Below are 15,944 nucleotides of genomic sequence, written 5' to 3' on the forward strand. Positions count from 1 at the left end.
CTAAACAAACTGGACCAGACTTTATGCTTTTAGTCAAAAGTCTGGTTACTGTATTTAAGACAATGGAGAACCCAGTGTACCTGCTCTCCTCGCTGTGAATCTACAATGACGGGTTGTCTCTGGATGTTGATGGTGTACACTATAACCTGTCCTTTATGAATGGAGCGAGGAGCACCAGCCACATAAAATTCAGATGATCCATCAGTCAGAGTGGTGACAGAATATCCTGAACATTCAACAGAGGAAATTAGTCAGATTCAGATAACCGAAAATTGTCAAACGCACTACATATTAGATCATTTTCTTTAAGATTTTGGCTAAATATTTAGGTATACACTGAAAAAAAAAAAAAAAACAACAACAACGATTAGCTGGCTCAACAACCACAACGTAAGAAATGTGATACATAAAGTAAAATAATAATTGTGAGTTCCTTGAACTACTAAGTACTATTAACTCAAACAATCAAGTACGTACAGAACTGAGGTTGTGGGGAATACCCATAAGCCCTTGCACTTGAATAATTTAAGCATGTTTGTTTGGTCAAAAGAAACTTATTGGGGCATTTAATTAGTTGTTATTAAGAATTCGTAGAGATTTAAGCTCTTTTTAGTATTACTGTTGTTGTTTTACTGTAATTAGTTGTTTTGTGTAAAGTCACCTTCAGGGTGAACAGTGTGCCCTTTGATAAAGTGGGATCCTATTCAATCATGTCATTTTTCCTTGCACATGTAAGTGTCCATGGCTTCTTGGGGGAATAATTTGTTTAATGACTTTCCTCAGTCATTATTTTCTTTTGAGTCAATTAAATTAGGTAGAAACAATAACATTGAAGTTAATTAGAAACAATGTGCTATTAGTTGTTAAATCTTATTCATGTGACAAAACTTCTTAAGTAAATAAAGTTGAAAGAAATTATAGAATTGTGTATATCTAACATAGGTTTTCTAGTTGTGCTGTCAAAAAATGACCACAAGTTGAATTTACTTAAAAAACGTGATACAAAAATGCTACATATATTTTTTAAGTAAATCCAACACCTTTTTTTGTCATTGTAAAAGAAGTATAACCATCACCTTTGTTACATTTGGTGAATGAAATACAAATGTACAGATCTGTTAGTGATTAGGTGGATACAACAAAACTAACTTATGGATACTGCTGGCATACAGTAATGCTGACTCACCGAGTAAAGAACTGTGATATCTGTCCTCCAGAATTTTCTCAAAAGCACTTCTGGGGAAAATGTCTACTTTCTGATAAGTTTGGTGAACAACAGTCCCAATCCAATTATAAGCTCCAGCTGCACCCAGTATTATCAAATCCTACAACCAGGAGAAATGATGTAAAGTACTAGCAGACATTTGAAACATCCAGAAGAAAACATTAAATGGAATATCATAGCAGACACTTAGAGCCAGCACCTTATTTTTGGTCTGGTGTGCACTGAATCCCACTTGGGACATTTCCATTGTGAAATCTGCAACACCTTTTCCAACACCTAAAAAAAAGGTGAAACAGGGGCTGTCAGCAAACAAAAAAGAAAATTGTGATTCATATACTAGAAGTTTCTCAACAGACCACACATTTCCATTGTTATTTTAAAAGGAATACTTGAATGAAAATTCTGCCATTGTTTACTTATCCTCACATAGTTCAAAACCTGTATTGTTTTCTTTTTCCGTAGACCACAGAAGGAGATTAGTCAGAACATTGATGCATTTTTCCATACAATGAAAGTGACTGGTGACCAGCTCCAAAAATAACAAAATATCACCATAAAAGTAGGCCATGCAACTTGTGTACTATATTCCAAGTCATTCAAATATTTTAATATTTGCATATTCAAATTTGGGATGTCACAATCAGTTAGGAGACACACAAGAAACCAATAACGTATGGAATCATTGACATCAAACCTGGCGTGACGTCATGATGCGCCACATTTGAATATATGTGCAAATGTGAATGAAAAAGCTATCATATGGCCTCGAATACTTGGAATATAGTGCATCAGATACTTTTGTGGTGCTTCTTGTCATTTGTGACACTTGACAGCCCCTGGTCACCATTAACTATCATAGTATGGAAATGACAAATGTCAACATTTAGTTTAACTTCTCCTTATTTGATACAGGTTTGGGATGACATAAAGGTGGGAAAATGATGACAGAATTTACATTTTGGGTTAACTATTTTTTTTAAAAGGCTTCAATTTATACACAACATACAATAAAATAAACATAATTCTGGACCTTCAATGTTGAAGATTCGATCACCGAGAGTTCCAACAATCTCTAAAAGTGCCGCCTCTTCAGACACATTGAAAAAGTATTTATCTGTTGGTAAACTGGCTATTGACTTAATCTCAGCAATCAGTTTACTTGTGTCAATGTCATTTCTCAGGTAATATCCAAGCACCTAGAAAAGAGCAAAAATACAATCTCTTGACAATATTCAATTACACAGTGGGGTCCAAGAGTCTGAGACTACTTGTGAAAATGCTATTATTTAGCATTTTTCAAATTAAAATTTTCTTGACATTATTAGCATTTCTTATTCATAATATTTCTTTGTTTTCATTTTTTTTAAAATCCTAAAGCTTTCTGTTTATTCCCAGGTTTAAATTAGATTTTGAATACTAGATTTTCAATGTGGACTCATACTTTAGAACATCACTGAATGTTAAGACCCTCATAAGAATATGAATTCATGGTTTAACCTAGGACTGTTTACAGGTACTGTATGTTATGTTATATTTTGTTTATTACTAACCGCAATGCCAAAGCGAGTTATATTTTGGTTCTCACACGCTGGGATAACTTTGTCCCTCAGTGTTTTATCATGTGACTCTCCATCTGTTACCACCACCATCACTTTGGTAGCCCCAGGACGACCTCCGTTGCTGGTTAAGAATGCATTTTTTCTATAAAATCCAAACACATCCACACATGCACACAAATGAACAAAAGAAAAGGAAGTGATACAACTGTAATTGCATCTTTAATTTCTTGCTTAAAAAGCTTTAGTCACATTTATAGGGGCAAATTCATTGAACAGTCACCAAAGGAGACACCAAAAAGTAGAGAGTCATTTGTACCTGGCAAAATCAATGGCTTTGAATGTATTTGTCTCTAATCCTTCTTTCTGCTTAATATTTGAAGTGGCTTTAATCATGGCCTCTTTTGTCTTATAAGAATTCAGATTGAACTCAAAGGAGGCATCAACAGCATACTGCATTACACTGACCTGTTTCAAAAGAAACAATAAATATACACACATTACATAAACCAGATAAAGAAAAGCAACAAAAGACAAAATCATGTAAAAAGTATACAACCTGTTCTCACTTGCCTGAGTGCTATGAGGTCCAATATCTAAGCTTTCTAACAGTTTCTTGAGGAAATCTACTATTGGTTCCCATGGGTATATACTGTTGGAGCCATCCAAAACAATGACAATGTCCATAAGACTGCCACACTCTGTTTGGGATGGAACAACACTCAATAAACTAGAATTTTGCTACAATATTGTATAATATATTGGTTATTTATGTTATGATATAGGTTAACTGTAACAGTACACTTCCAGAGAGTATAAAAAATAAAACTGTGTTCATACTTTGAAGGGCAGGGGAGAAGGCTGACTGGAGTGAAAACTGTGGACTCACTTCGGCACAGACTCCTGGGTAAAAATACAGACTGCCACAGAGCTGGGCCCAAAGAGGACCACACGTCTGAAACACACACAAAATTTGATTTCCAAGACTGCGCTCCTGACTTTGAAACATCCAATGAAAACATGCATTAGAACTTTGATGAAGTTTAGAAGTGCAATTTTGACAAGTCCCCAAAAAATGTATAAAGTAGAGTAATACATTTTAGAAATTTGCAGTGTGCAATATGCCTTTTTTTTTCTTCAGCAAACTTGCTGTTAATATATAGCAAATTTACAGCAAAACAAAACCTGAAGTTTGCTGCTCTTCTAACAACAATGAACAATTTTTCTGCAAACTGTTTACAATAAAGAACATTTGCATATGGGAAAAGTGCAACTGGTTGCCAGTTGTTTGCCAAAACTGTATATGTTTCTAAGAGTACTATGTCAGATATAACAGTGCAGGTTATAAAATAATTTATGAATATAATATTTGATTGTGTAATGATGATTTCCACCTTCACAGCCTGGGAGAAGAAATAGCATATACAAAAATAACAGAAAATAATTTCTTACCATAAACCCGCCGTTTTTGGCTGTTCGAGTGAGAGTGAGACCTAGACTCATGTTGATGTTGTTGCTGTTGGAGACGGTTGGCACACTGACAGTATCTGAGCACACATTAAACATGGTGACACCTTGAGCTACTGTATATGTGTGTGAATTTCGAATACACTTACTAAATATTTCTAGCACGTTAAAAGTCCATTTGCTTTAGAGCGTCACTGCAGCTCAAGATCTGGACTTCAAAATTCAAGTTATGAACAAATAATTCCTTGAGAACACACAGCTTGATTATGATACTGGGAATGATGAGTAATGTTTGCTTACTCTGAAGGTTCAGTGTCTGACAGCTGGTTCCAGGTTTGTTAATCTCACACTTATAGATGTCTCCCTTTCGGTTTTGAGTGTATCCCTTCCATGGAGAACCCACCAGGAGCCTGAAAAACAGTGAGAGGTGTTAGTTAATTTCTGCTATCCTGAAAGAAAGGTTTTGCTGAGATTGCTAAGCACAAATAATATTATTTTATTGGATATTCTGGATCTTCTACTGTGTATTTTACTTGTATTTATTATATAATACTTCTGTTTTTTTGTATTTCTATTTTCCCCTACATTTTACTGAATAGTTTATATTCTACTGGAATATAGAATTTTTATAAAAACTGGTTCTTTTTAAGGTGATTTATGCAAATTTGTTTATGTAAAAAAAAAAAGTCCTAGCTGAAAATTCTCTCATCATTTTCTCACCCTCATGCCATCTCAGATGTGTATGACTTTATTTATCAGTACACAAACAAAGACTTTAAGAAGAATATTTCTGCTCTGTAGGTCCATACAATGCAAGTGAATGATGACCAAAATTTTGAAGCTCCAAAAAGCACATAAAGGCAGCAAAAAAGTCATCCATACAACTCCAGTTTTTAAATCTATATATCTATATATCTATATTCAGAAACAATATGATAGATGTGGGTGAGAAACAGATCGACGTTTAAGTCCTTTTTTACTATAAATTCTCTTCCCTGCCCAGTAGGTGGAGATATGCACAAAGAATGTTAATTGCCAAAAACAAAAGAAGAAGAATCTGAAAGTGGGGACTGATCATAAAAAAGGACTTAAATATTGATCTGTTTCTCACCCACACTGATCATATTGCTTCTGAAGATATAGATTTAACCACTGGAGTCTTATGGATTACTTTTAAATTACACACATCACCTTTAATGACCAGTAAAAGCACAGTACGGTGTGTATCTGAAAGCATATCATAAGTTTATGTGTGTAGATGCAGGTAGATTTCTTATATTATCCATTATACTATCTATACACACCCACTAAATTATACAAATTATATAAATTGGCCTCATTAACTTTGATTGTAATTTCTCTTTACTGTAACCTACATTTTTGCTTTTTTAAAAAAAAGTAGGGACAAATCAAATAATTTTTTTTGGTTATCAACATTATGCCACAAATACTGTTGATTGAGCTTAACTTGTATTGAACCTGGAATATTCCTTTAAGGGGTCCTTTTTAGGCACAAAATGAAGCAGAGTTATTTAAGGGTGCTTCCGCACTAGCACTTTTGGTGCGCACCCGGGTTCGAAGGATGTCAAATTTCAGTTAGTTTGGATGATGTAAACGCTGGTTTCCGAACTTGGGTGCACACCTGGGAACCGCACCTGAGTCTGCTTGAAAAGGTAGTCTGTGGTACGGTTCATGTAATCTCTGGTATGGTTCACTGCTGATATGAACACAGTCGTTCCAAAGTGCGGAAGTGAACTGCTTGTGATGACATATAATTTGCATCTTTGCAGGCTCTTATTCATTATTATAGTGCTATATTGCATTTCTCATACCTGTTTGTGTCTAAATAAATCCCCTTTAGAGAGCAGCTCATATTCTTCACATCTCTTGCAACGCATTCGCGGGCTCGCGGCAGACACAAGCTAACATCACATCATTGCACATTCAATGCATCCGATGCAGACAAACATAAGTTTCATTGCATGCATGGCAAGTTTTGGTGGTTAATCCAAAGAGACAAACTTTAATACTTCACTTAACATTTTCACAGTGAAAATGAGGGCCTGGATAGCTCAGCGAGTATTGATGCTGACTACTACACCTGGAGTCGCGAATCCAGGGCATGCTGAGTGACCCCAGCCAGGTCTCCTAAGCAACCAAATTGGCCCGGTTGCTAGGGAGGGTAGAGTCACATGGACTAACGTCCTTGTGGTCGCGATTAGTGGTTCTCGCTCTCAATGGGGCGCGTGGTAAGTTGTGCATGGATCGCGGAGAGTAGCATGAGCCTCCCATGCTGGGAGTCTCTGCGGTGTCCTGCACAACGAGCCACGTGATAAGATGCGCAGATTGACTGTCTCAGAAGTGGAGGCAACAGAGACTTGTCCTCCGCCACCTGGATTGAGGTGAGTAACCATGCTACCACGAGGACCTACTAAGTAGTGGGAATTGGGCATTCCAAATTGGGAGAAAAGGGGATAAAAAACATAAATAAAAAATAAAATAACACAGTGAAAATGACCTCTTCTCGAGTTTTGACCAAGTTACAGTGGTAAACAGCTGCCGCTTTACTCACATTGACGACGCAATTGGACCGTGGTTCGGACCCAAATAATATCAGAATCAGAATGAGCTTTATTACCAAGTTTTCTCACATACACATGGAATTTTTTTTGGTGATAGGAGAAACAAGTGCACACAGAACATTACAGTGAGACACAGAATATAAAACAAGGTAAGAGTATAAATAGACATACAAATAATAGGACATGCACTATATTGCCAAAAGTATTCGCTCACCCATCCAAATAATTGAATTCAGGTGTTCCAATCACTTCCATGGCCACAGGTGTATAAAATGAAGCACCTAGGCATGCAGACTACTTCTACAAACATTTGTGAAAGAATGGGCCGCAGAGGTCGCCAACTTTCTGCAGAGTCAATCGCTACAGACCTCCAAAGTTCATGTGGCCTTCAGATTAGCTCAAGAACAGTGTGTAGAGAGCTTCATGGAATGGGTTTCCACGGCTGAGCAGCTGCATCCAAGCCATACATCACCAAGTGCAATGCAAAGCGTCGGATGCAGTGGTGTAAAGCACGCCACCACTGGACTCTAGAGCAGTGGAGATGCGTTCTCTGGAGTGACGAATCACGCTTCTCCATCTGGCAATCTGATGGACGAGTCTGGGTTTGGTGGTTGCCAGGAGAACGGTACTTGTCTGACTGCATTGTGCCAACTGTGAAGTTTGGTGGAGGGGGATTATGGTGTGGGGTTGTTTTTCAGGAGCTGGGCTTGGCCCCTTAGTTCCAGTGAAAGGAACTCTGAATGCTTCAGCATACCAAGAGATTTTGGACAATTCCATGCTCCCAACTTTGTGGGAACAGTTTGGGGATGGCCCCTTCCTGTTCCAACATGACTGCGCACCAGTGCACAAAGCAAGGTCCATAAAGACATGGATGAGCGAGTTTGGTGTGGAAGAACTTGACTGGCCTGCACAGAGTCCTGACCTCAACCCGATAGAGCACCTTTGGGATGAATTAGAGCGAAGACTGCGAGCCAGGCCTTCTCGTCCAACATCAGTGTCTGACCTCACAAATGCGCTTCTGAAAGAATGGTCAAAAATTCCCATAAACACACTCCTAAACCTTGTGGAAAGCCTTCCCAGAAGAGTTGAAGCTGTTATAGCTGCAAAGGGTGGGCCGACGTCATATTAAACGCTATGGATTAAGAATGGGATGTCACTTAAATTCATATGCGTCTAAAGGCAGATGAGCGAATACTTTTGGCAATATAGTGTGTAACAGAATGGTGTATGTACATGTGAAAGTGGTAATATATGTGCAAGGTAGGGGTACAGTTATTGAATTAAATATGTGAATTTACATATGTACGAGATATGTATTTACATTATTGCACTATGGGGGAGTCCTGAAGGCAGTTTAGTTATTCATGAGGAAAATGGCCTGAGGGTAAAAACTGTTCTTGTGCCAGGATGTCCTGGTGCTCAGTGCTCTGTAGCGCTGGCCAGAGGGCAACAGTTCAAAGAGGGAGTGGGCAGGGTGTGTGGGGTCCAGAGTGATTCTACCTACAAGTTTCCTCAATCTGGATATGTACAGGTCTTGGAGGGTGGGCAGGGGGGCACCAATAATCCTCTCAGCATTCCTGACTGTCCGTTGTAGCTTCCCTCTGTCTGATTTGGTGGCTGAACCAAACCAGATGGTTAGAGATGTACACAGGAGAGACTCAATGATGGTCGAGCAGAACTGTGTCAGCAGCTCCTGTGGCAGGTTGAACTTCCTTAGCTGGTGAAGGAAGTACAACTTCTTCTGAGCCTTCTTCACAATGGAGTCTATGTGGGTGTCCCACTTCAGGTCGTGCGGGGGGATTTCTCCTGAAGTCCACTATCATCTCCACTGTTTTGAGCATGTTCAGCTCAAGGTTGCTGTGACCACACCAGACAGCCAGCTGATCAACCTCCCGTCTGTATGCAGACTTGTCACCGTCGTGGATGAGGCCAATGACCATGGTGATGTCTGCAAACTTCAACATGCGTGTAACACTCCCTGAGCATGCGTAGAACAAACCCAGAAATGTTTTGGTCATATGGTTTTGGTAACACCACCCACCCCTACTTTTAGTGTTAAGAAATTCTATGCTGGGAAAGTTTAGGGGACTCTAGGGAACAGATACAAGGCATAAATCACTATTAACAGTAAGTAAACTTGAGTAAATAGATACAGCAAGGGATTCTGGTAAAGAATGACTCATTGTCCATGGACACCCTCTGACTCCAGGTTTTGTGGTCTCTTATTAAGGGTTTCTACTGTAGGGTGACCATACATCCTCTTTTTCCCAGACATGTCCTCTTTTTTTGGACCTGGAAAAAATCATCCAGCCGGGATTTCAAAATTGGCTATAAATGTTCGGGATTTGGCCTTCTTCATATTGACGTGCAGTTAGGACTCTCATACATTCTGTGTATTTGATACTCCGCACCGGTTTTCATGTTCACGTGTCCTTACATGATTATTCTGACAGAAAGCGGCAGACTAAAGGTGCTTGGCTGCAGCCCCGTTAGGCTGGATATCTCTGCTGCCACATCATCCAGCACCGTCGAAGGCCATCTCAGTTGTGAGGAGCCTTATTTGCCATATTTTGGAGGATGCATTGGGTGTATCCTTTGTGGCCTACAATCACCCACAATCCTTTGCACATTATTATTTTCAAATCATTTTTAAAAAAAGGTGGAAAATGAGTTTCGTGACCACGGAGGCGGAAACCTTTATGAAGCTGCTTACTTTATTCTTTCTCTCTTCAAATTTTTATTCTCATTTGCACCAACTCTCTATCTCTCTTGCCCGCCCGCTTGCTTTCTGCATGTACAGCTGCGCACTGTGTGTGTGTAGGCAAAATGTCACCAGATGCGCTCTGCGCTCTCAACCAGAATCATAAATAAAGTAAGTTGAGGAAAAAATGTTGACTTAGAAATATACTACTTATCAGGGAAACGTCAATTGATAGGACGGATAAAATAGACCATGATAAAAATTTTACAACCCCTTCCTCTGATTTTTGTAGTGCAACCACTGTACTTGACCTGTCAAGCTGATACTTCAATGCTAAAAAAATTCAGAAAATACAAAAACACAGATCAGGCCAAGTGAGGGGTGAAACAAGCATCTACATTCATTTTTTATTTATTTATTATTATTTTTTTTAAAGATTTACACATTTCAAATGTATAAAAATATTATACATTTTTGAATATATACATGTTGCAATATATTTAATCAAATGCATTAAATAGCCCCCCCCAACCACAATATGGTCACCCTATCTACTGTGTATTTTGGACAGGGCAAATCAGATTAGTCAGAGCTAATGCTGGACTCACAGTGAGAATGATGACATCAGCATCATTCAGAATAGCACACACTAATGCATGAAACCCCTTGTTTAACAAACAAAAGGTAACCACACCCTTCAATGCAGCCCACGCTAGCACGGAAAATGCCTCATCTGAAAATATTTGACCTGCTGCAAAACAGGGAGATTGTTAAGAAACACCTACAGTACATTAGAAGCTTATCAAAGGTAACCATTAATGAACAATAACAAAAGTGTAATGTGATAACTACAAATTAAAAATCAGTGGAAGTGAATGGGTAAAAAAGTAAAGCTACAAGTTGTAAACAATACATGTATGCATGTTAACATGATTTTAGAGTGATTCAATCTCTTACTAATCTTTTCTGTGTAAAGTTATATCCAATTTTACAACTTAGCTGCCATGACAATGTAACCTTGGTGACAAATAACTAGAAGTTCCTCTGCCTAGAGCAGTAGTCTGATGCAAAAATGACTATTTAAACACTTTTACAGCTCAAATATTACACAAGTTTTAACAGAAGAATTAATGTGTGCTTTTATAAAATTATAAGTTTCACATTTCTGCCTTTAAACCCTCCAGAAATCGGCTCCATTCACGTCCATTGTAAGTGCCTCACTGTAACCTCAATTTTTGCTTTTTGATAAGGCAGTCGTTTTCCTGCAGATAGATTCTAAAGGAACTTGGCCCCTTTGTGATCTACCGGATGCAGACAAATTTAATGACCACAGGAAGTGTGTTTGCTGTTAAGTGTATATTGAGAGAAACTATATCATAAGGGAAAACAGCCATTTGTGTGTGCACTTGTAAGTATGCATATTCAGGGCAGCATGTCACAGGCTTGATGCTCAGGGCATGTGACCTACTCAAAATAGATAATAAAAAATGCATGGGAAAGAGGATGCAAAACAGCAGGTGTCAGGGATGGACTGGGACTTAAATACAGCCCGAGACCTATGCTGGCCCCTTTCAATCGTAATCCCCTACTATATGTATCAATATTTGTGTATATTTTCCATGCAATTAAATTGCATTTTTTTTCTCACTAAAATGAATTCATTTTAAATAGATCTGATCTAGTCTTGTTGTATAAACATACATTTGTGTCAAAGTCACATTTTTAATTATGTTGAGATTATGAATTTTGTACCATTTTCGGCTTTTTGACCAGACTGATCACACTGTGAATTAAGCAACAGGAGGTCGAAAGTTCTTCAGTTGAAATCTGTCCGTGCTTACACTCAAAAATAATTTTTTAGATTTGCGTATGTATTTTAATTTCTTAACAAAATTCCATCAAATTGAACAACAAATTATTTAACAAAATAAAATTAAAAAACAAAACAAAATATTTAAAGTTTCATTAATTTAATTTAGTTAAAAATTTCAATATTCAATTTGAGTAATTTTGTTATAAAATTGAAATGGGTATAAATAGGCCAAATAATTTTTTTAGTGTACCGCAATTCAAACCACTGCCCCCAGTGGCCGAAGCTGGAAGTGATGTTGAGGTGAAATGTCCACATGGTGGCTTCAAAATCGAGATGTATTTTTAATTCGTTTGTATTTTAGTACAGTCAAAAGGACCTAAACTTTACCATAAAAATGACATGCTGCTTTTGCATGTTCATGCACCCTGAAAATGACCCTATTCTGCTGAATTACTGACAAGCCATTCCACATCAGACATTTTTGCATTCATCTGAACATATTCACCTTTCTGTGTGGTGCTATTACTTTCCATATGGAGCAATCTTTAAGACACGGGTTCTGGTCCTATGGAAACCAGAAAGTAATTGCGTTCACATAAACTATGGTGAGCATGATTAGGAGGTTGCATTTTTTGCTTTAAAATTACATTTGTACTCCACTAACAGTTAGGTTTAGGCTTGGGGTAAAGTTTAGGGCATATGCAGTGCCAGTCCTAGCATTTTGGGGGCCTTAAGCAAAAATTTGTGTGGGGGTCCCCTGGCGGATCGGAGGCCCTAAGCTTAGCTTGCCTATACGGAGGACCAGCACTGGACGTATGGTTGATAATATGAGTTCCTGTTGACTATTGACTCGTTTTTGGCACCACTCTGTCGAAAGTTTACCTGGACACTGATGCTCTCATGTGTCCATATGTTCAACAACACTTTCAGCATCTGTCACTTTGGGCAGTGATTCAACTTTGGTGAGCACAAACAACAGACACACTTTCAAAACAAAACAAAAGAAAACAACAACAACAAAACAAAGTATCTAAACAAAACAGAACAAAACAAACCAGAACAAAGCAAAACACAAAAACAACAAAAAACTAAACTAAACAAAGAAACTAAACAAAGCTAAACAAAACAGAACGGAACAAAACAAAACAAAAAATAACAAAACAAAACCAATACAAAACAAAACACACTTACCATAATATCTTACACATCTTACCATTTTCCTTGTGCATTGCTGAATTGTTGTACAGTGTAGCCAAACTGTTCTGCTGCTGACCCTGAGAAGATCTTAGCTCCTGAAGTCCCTACATTAAATTCCTGAGTGATATCAATGCTAAAACCTGTAGAGACATGCAAAAAATCTATTACCTATCTCAGTAAATACACAACATCTCCCAACACACATAAACAAACATTTATGCAACACTGAAAAAACCTAAAACAACAACAAGGAAGTAGAAGTAGAGCTGATAGAGTGCCTATTCTATCATCTGAAAATGGAGGTGCTTTTTCAGTTAATAGGGAAAGAGATATGTAGACATGCCACAACATGAGATGTGCACAGATGAGGGATGGAGTGACTGTGTGCAGTAAAACTTTGATGTGGCACTGTTGGAGATAGTAAACAACACTTAGGCACCTAAACAGAAAGATAAACCACATGAGTATGGTGCAAGAGCTTTACTCCACATCTGAATTTATTTGCATGAAATCTTTTAACTCATTTTCAAGCTCAATAAACAGGCGGAAACAACAATAGTCTTAATTGCCAACAAATACAGTTGGTATCTTATACACCTAACAAAAAGTCATGTTTTAAACTATGCACAGTTTAAAATGTTCTATTTGAGTTTTAGGCCTTCAAACAATTGATCATAAAAGACAGTTTCTGTCTCATAGCTGCAATTAATTAGACAAGATTTTAGTAGAGGACAAAACAATGCTTTTCTGCACTCTAATACCTCTACTTCTAAAGGCTGACTCAAAACATTTTAATTGAATCTAAATGTAATCTAAATCTAAGTGACTGCAAACTACACAACTTACACCAAAGGAAAATGTTCTCAGTGTGTTTGCTCAAAATGGGTTGAGTTCATGAAATGTGCAGTAACTGGTTTATTGGTCATTATAATTCACATGATAAGAGAATCTGCATGTGAATTGTTTTCTCTGGTCCTTATCAGATGTTATAAACCACAATTTGACAATTCTGCAGGTCCCATTGTAGAAAAATACTTCAGATGACTGTGAAATGTCATTGCTGATGTACTATAGATGTTTCTATTAAGACTGGTCTTTTAGACCTGACTGAAATGTTGATTGTTTTTTTGACCTTAAAGTTTATGGAGAAAAAACTGAGGTCAAACGAGGAGATTTTCAACTGATATTCAAAGACTCCTAAAATGCAGAAACATGCCTGCACAGGACCTGCCTCCTGAAAAACATGCCAGAGTTATTTTTTGTAATCAGTACTTGTTTAACTTATGCTCTCAAAGCTCTCTGTGTGTCCTTTAATATCAATTCTGGTCATCTGTTAAAAAAAACAAAAAACAACAACAACAACAACAACAAAAAAAATAAAAAATATCTTTATACTGTATATTCTGGTATATTCAGAATATATTCTATGTGTCCTGATGTCTAGTACTGATATTCTGTGCCAAACTTTACACACATTCTTAAATTCTGAGAAAAACACAAGCTGGAAAGTGTGCAATAAAGTCCATAGGCATGAATCAAGCAGCATATATTTCCTCTTGCAGAGTTCTCCATTTATTAGTGGGGAAACAAGAATTTAAAGAGACAGTGACACAGATATTACACAAAGAGAGCCTTTAAATAGTGTAGTGTGCAGATAGCACTGAAGGAAAAATGAAACAAGACAGAGGAACATAAAAAAGAGAGGTCAGACTGTGGGGTTAGACAGATGAGAGAGAGAGAGAGAGAGAGAGAGAGAAACTGTTCCAGTCCAGTGCCTGCATTATGATCAGTAAGCCAGATAACCCATTTCAGATGTTGATCTTTGACACCATTCAGAATAGACACAGAATGAGAACACTTCTGCCTAGCATTCTTTACCATTTGAAACATTTTGGTCATTGTGTGGGTAAATTGTTTCCTTGCTGTGGTCATTTACACATCTGACTGCACATGTTCACTTCCTGTCTGAATTTTAAAACTTTTAGCAGTCATGCAGTATGCCAATTCGTATAATATGCTATTATAACATCAAACTACCTCTGACAAAAATGTCAAATAGCAAATTGGAATTTACATGTGCATTTACATACAGTGCATATTAAATGGACAAAGAACAGAAACAAAAAGGCTTAAAGGGAAATTTCACCTAAAAATAGAAATTCTGTCACCATTTACTCACCCTCATGTTGTTCCAAACCTGTATGACTTACAGTAGATGCTGTTCAGACGTAAAAAAAAAAAAAAATACTAGATGCAGTGCAACAAATGAAACAGTGTCTTAGGTCACATTTTTTGAAGTTTACGTTGTTTTAAACTTGACAGCTTCCAAAGCTCCTTTACAAGACGATGAAAAAACAGCGAGATGTGACTAACAGTCAAAGACGTATGCCTGACGCATGTTTACATACAAAAACAATTGAAAAACAGTGCAGACGCACACAAAAACATGTTCGGTATGAACAGCCCCTGATTTTCTTTGGTGGAACTTAAAAAGAGATGTTAGACAGAATAGGGACTGACTGCCTCAGTCACCATTCACTTTATTAGCATCTTTTGTTCCATCGATCCTTGTTGACTGAGGCAGACATTCTACCTACTGCAGCAACTCGGAACAAGGTAATACGACTCTGGAACAACATAGCTGTTGAGGTAGATTAAATGACAAAAATTTTATTTTTGGGTGCACTAACCCTTTAAACAGGTAATTGGCTTTTCACACCTTAGCAAAAACATTTTCTCTCGCATATTTCAGAGTATATTTGGTAAGCCTTGTTTACATCATCTACAAAAAACATGTTCTTTAAAAAAAATCTCTCAAATATCTACAACACACAACAGTCCACCTGTTATTTAAATTTGAGGGTGTTATTAACATTGAGGCTGGTTGAAATGACACGACTATTTTAATAATACATATGCACTCCTGCACGTGTGCGTTAATACTTACACAAAAAGGCGAAAAGTACCAGAAGAACATTCATTTTAAAGTCCATATTATTGCAGCATCCACACAAGCATTCCAGTGGTTCTGCATCCAGTCCAGTGTGTGTGTGTGTGTGTGTGTGTGTGTGTGTGTGTAACAGCCCTGAACGGGGCGGAGAAGGACGGAACTGGTGAACGTCACTAATTGCTCAAACTAAACACTTGTGTAGACCTACCCCTTCAAACGATTAAACGTTACCATTTATGGTAAAAGTACATTAATAAGGTTAAAAGTTATACATAATGAGATGCTCTTACAACTGCTTTGACAAAAATATTGAATTGGCAGAAGTATGTGATGAAAAGGTTGTCAACATCCATCAACTAAAACATATTACTTCCTGTTGAGGAATTACCGATGCAAACAACCTGTAATAAAATAATTAGTACACTTTAAAAAATGTTTTGTGAGGTAAAATTA

General features: G+C 37.4%; 1 protein-coding gene across 1 annotated transcript in view; it reads right to left on the bottom strand.

Annotated features, from left to right (window-relative positions):
* Positions 1-15,605, bottom strand: part of itga2.2 (integrin, alpha 2 (CD49B, alpha 2 subunit of VLA-2 receptor), tandem duplicate 2) — a 50,874-nt gene extending 35,269 nt beyond the window's left edge. Inside the window, exons 1-12 of the mRNA XM_051685388.1 lie at positions 15,489-15,605; positions 12,558-12,681; positions 4,549-4,658; positions 4,234-4,328; positions 3,622-3,736; positions 3,355-3,482; positions 3,101-3,249; positions 2,776-2,926; positions 2,256-2,421; positions 1,425-1,501; positions 1,187-1,325; positions 81-226 (exon numbers count right to left, since the gene is read on the bottom strand). Coding sequence (XP_051541348.1) covers positions 81-226; positions 1,187-1,325; positions 1,425-1,501; positions 2,256-2,421; positions 2,776-2,926; positions 3,101-3,249; positions 3,355-3,482; positions 3,622-3,736; positions 4,234-4,328; positions 4,549-4,658; positions 12,558-12,681; positions 15,489-15,534 — 1,446 coding nt within the window. The 5' untranslated portion in view covers positions 15,535-15,605. The remainder of the gene's footprint in view (positions 1-80; positions 227-1,186; positions 1,326-1,424; positions 1,502-2,255; positions 2,422-2,775; positions 2,927-3,100; positions 3,250-3,354; positions 3,483-3,621; positions 3,737-4,233; positions 4,329-4,548; positions 4,659-12,557; positions 12,682-15,488) is intronic.
* Positions 15,606-15,944: the final 339 nt, after the last annotated feature.

This window comes from Myxocyprinus asiaticus, chromosome 43 (assembly GCF_019703515.2).
Source record: "Myxocyprinus asiaticus isolate MX2 ecotype Aquarium Trade chromosome 43, UBuf_Myxa_2, whole genome shotgun sequence".
NCBI classification, from domain to species: Eukaryota; Metazoa; Chordata; class Actinopteri; order Cypriniformes; family Catostomidae; genus Myxocyprinus; species Myxocyprinus asiaticus.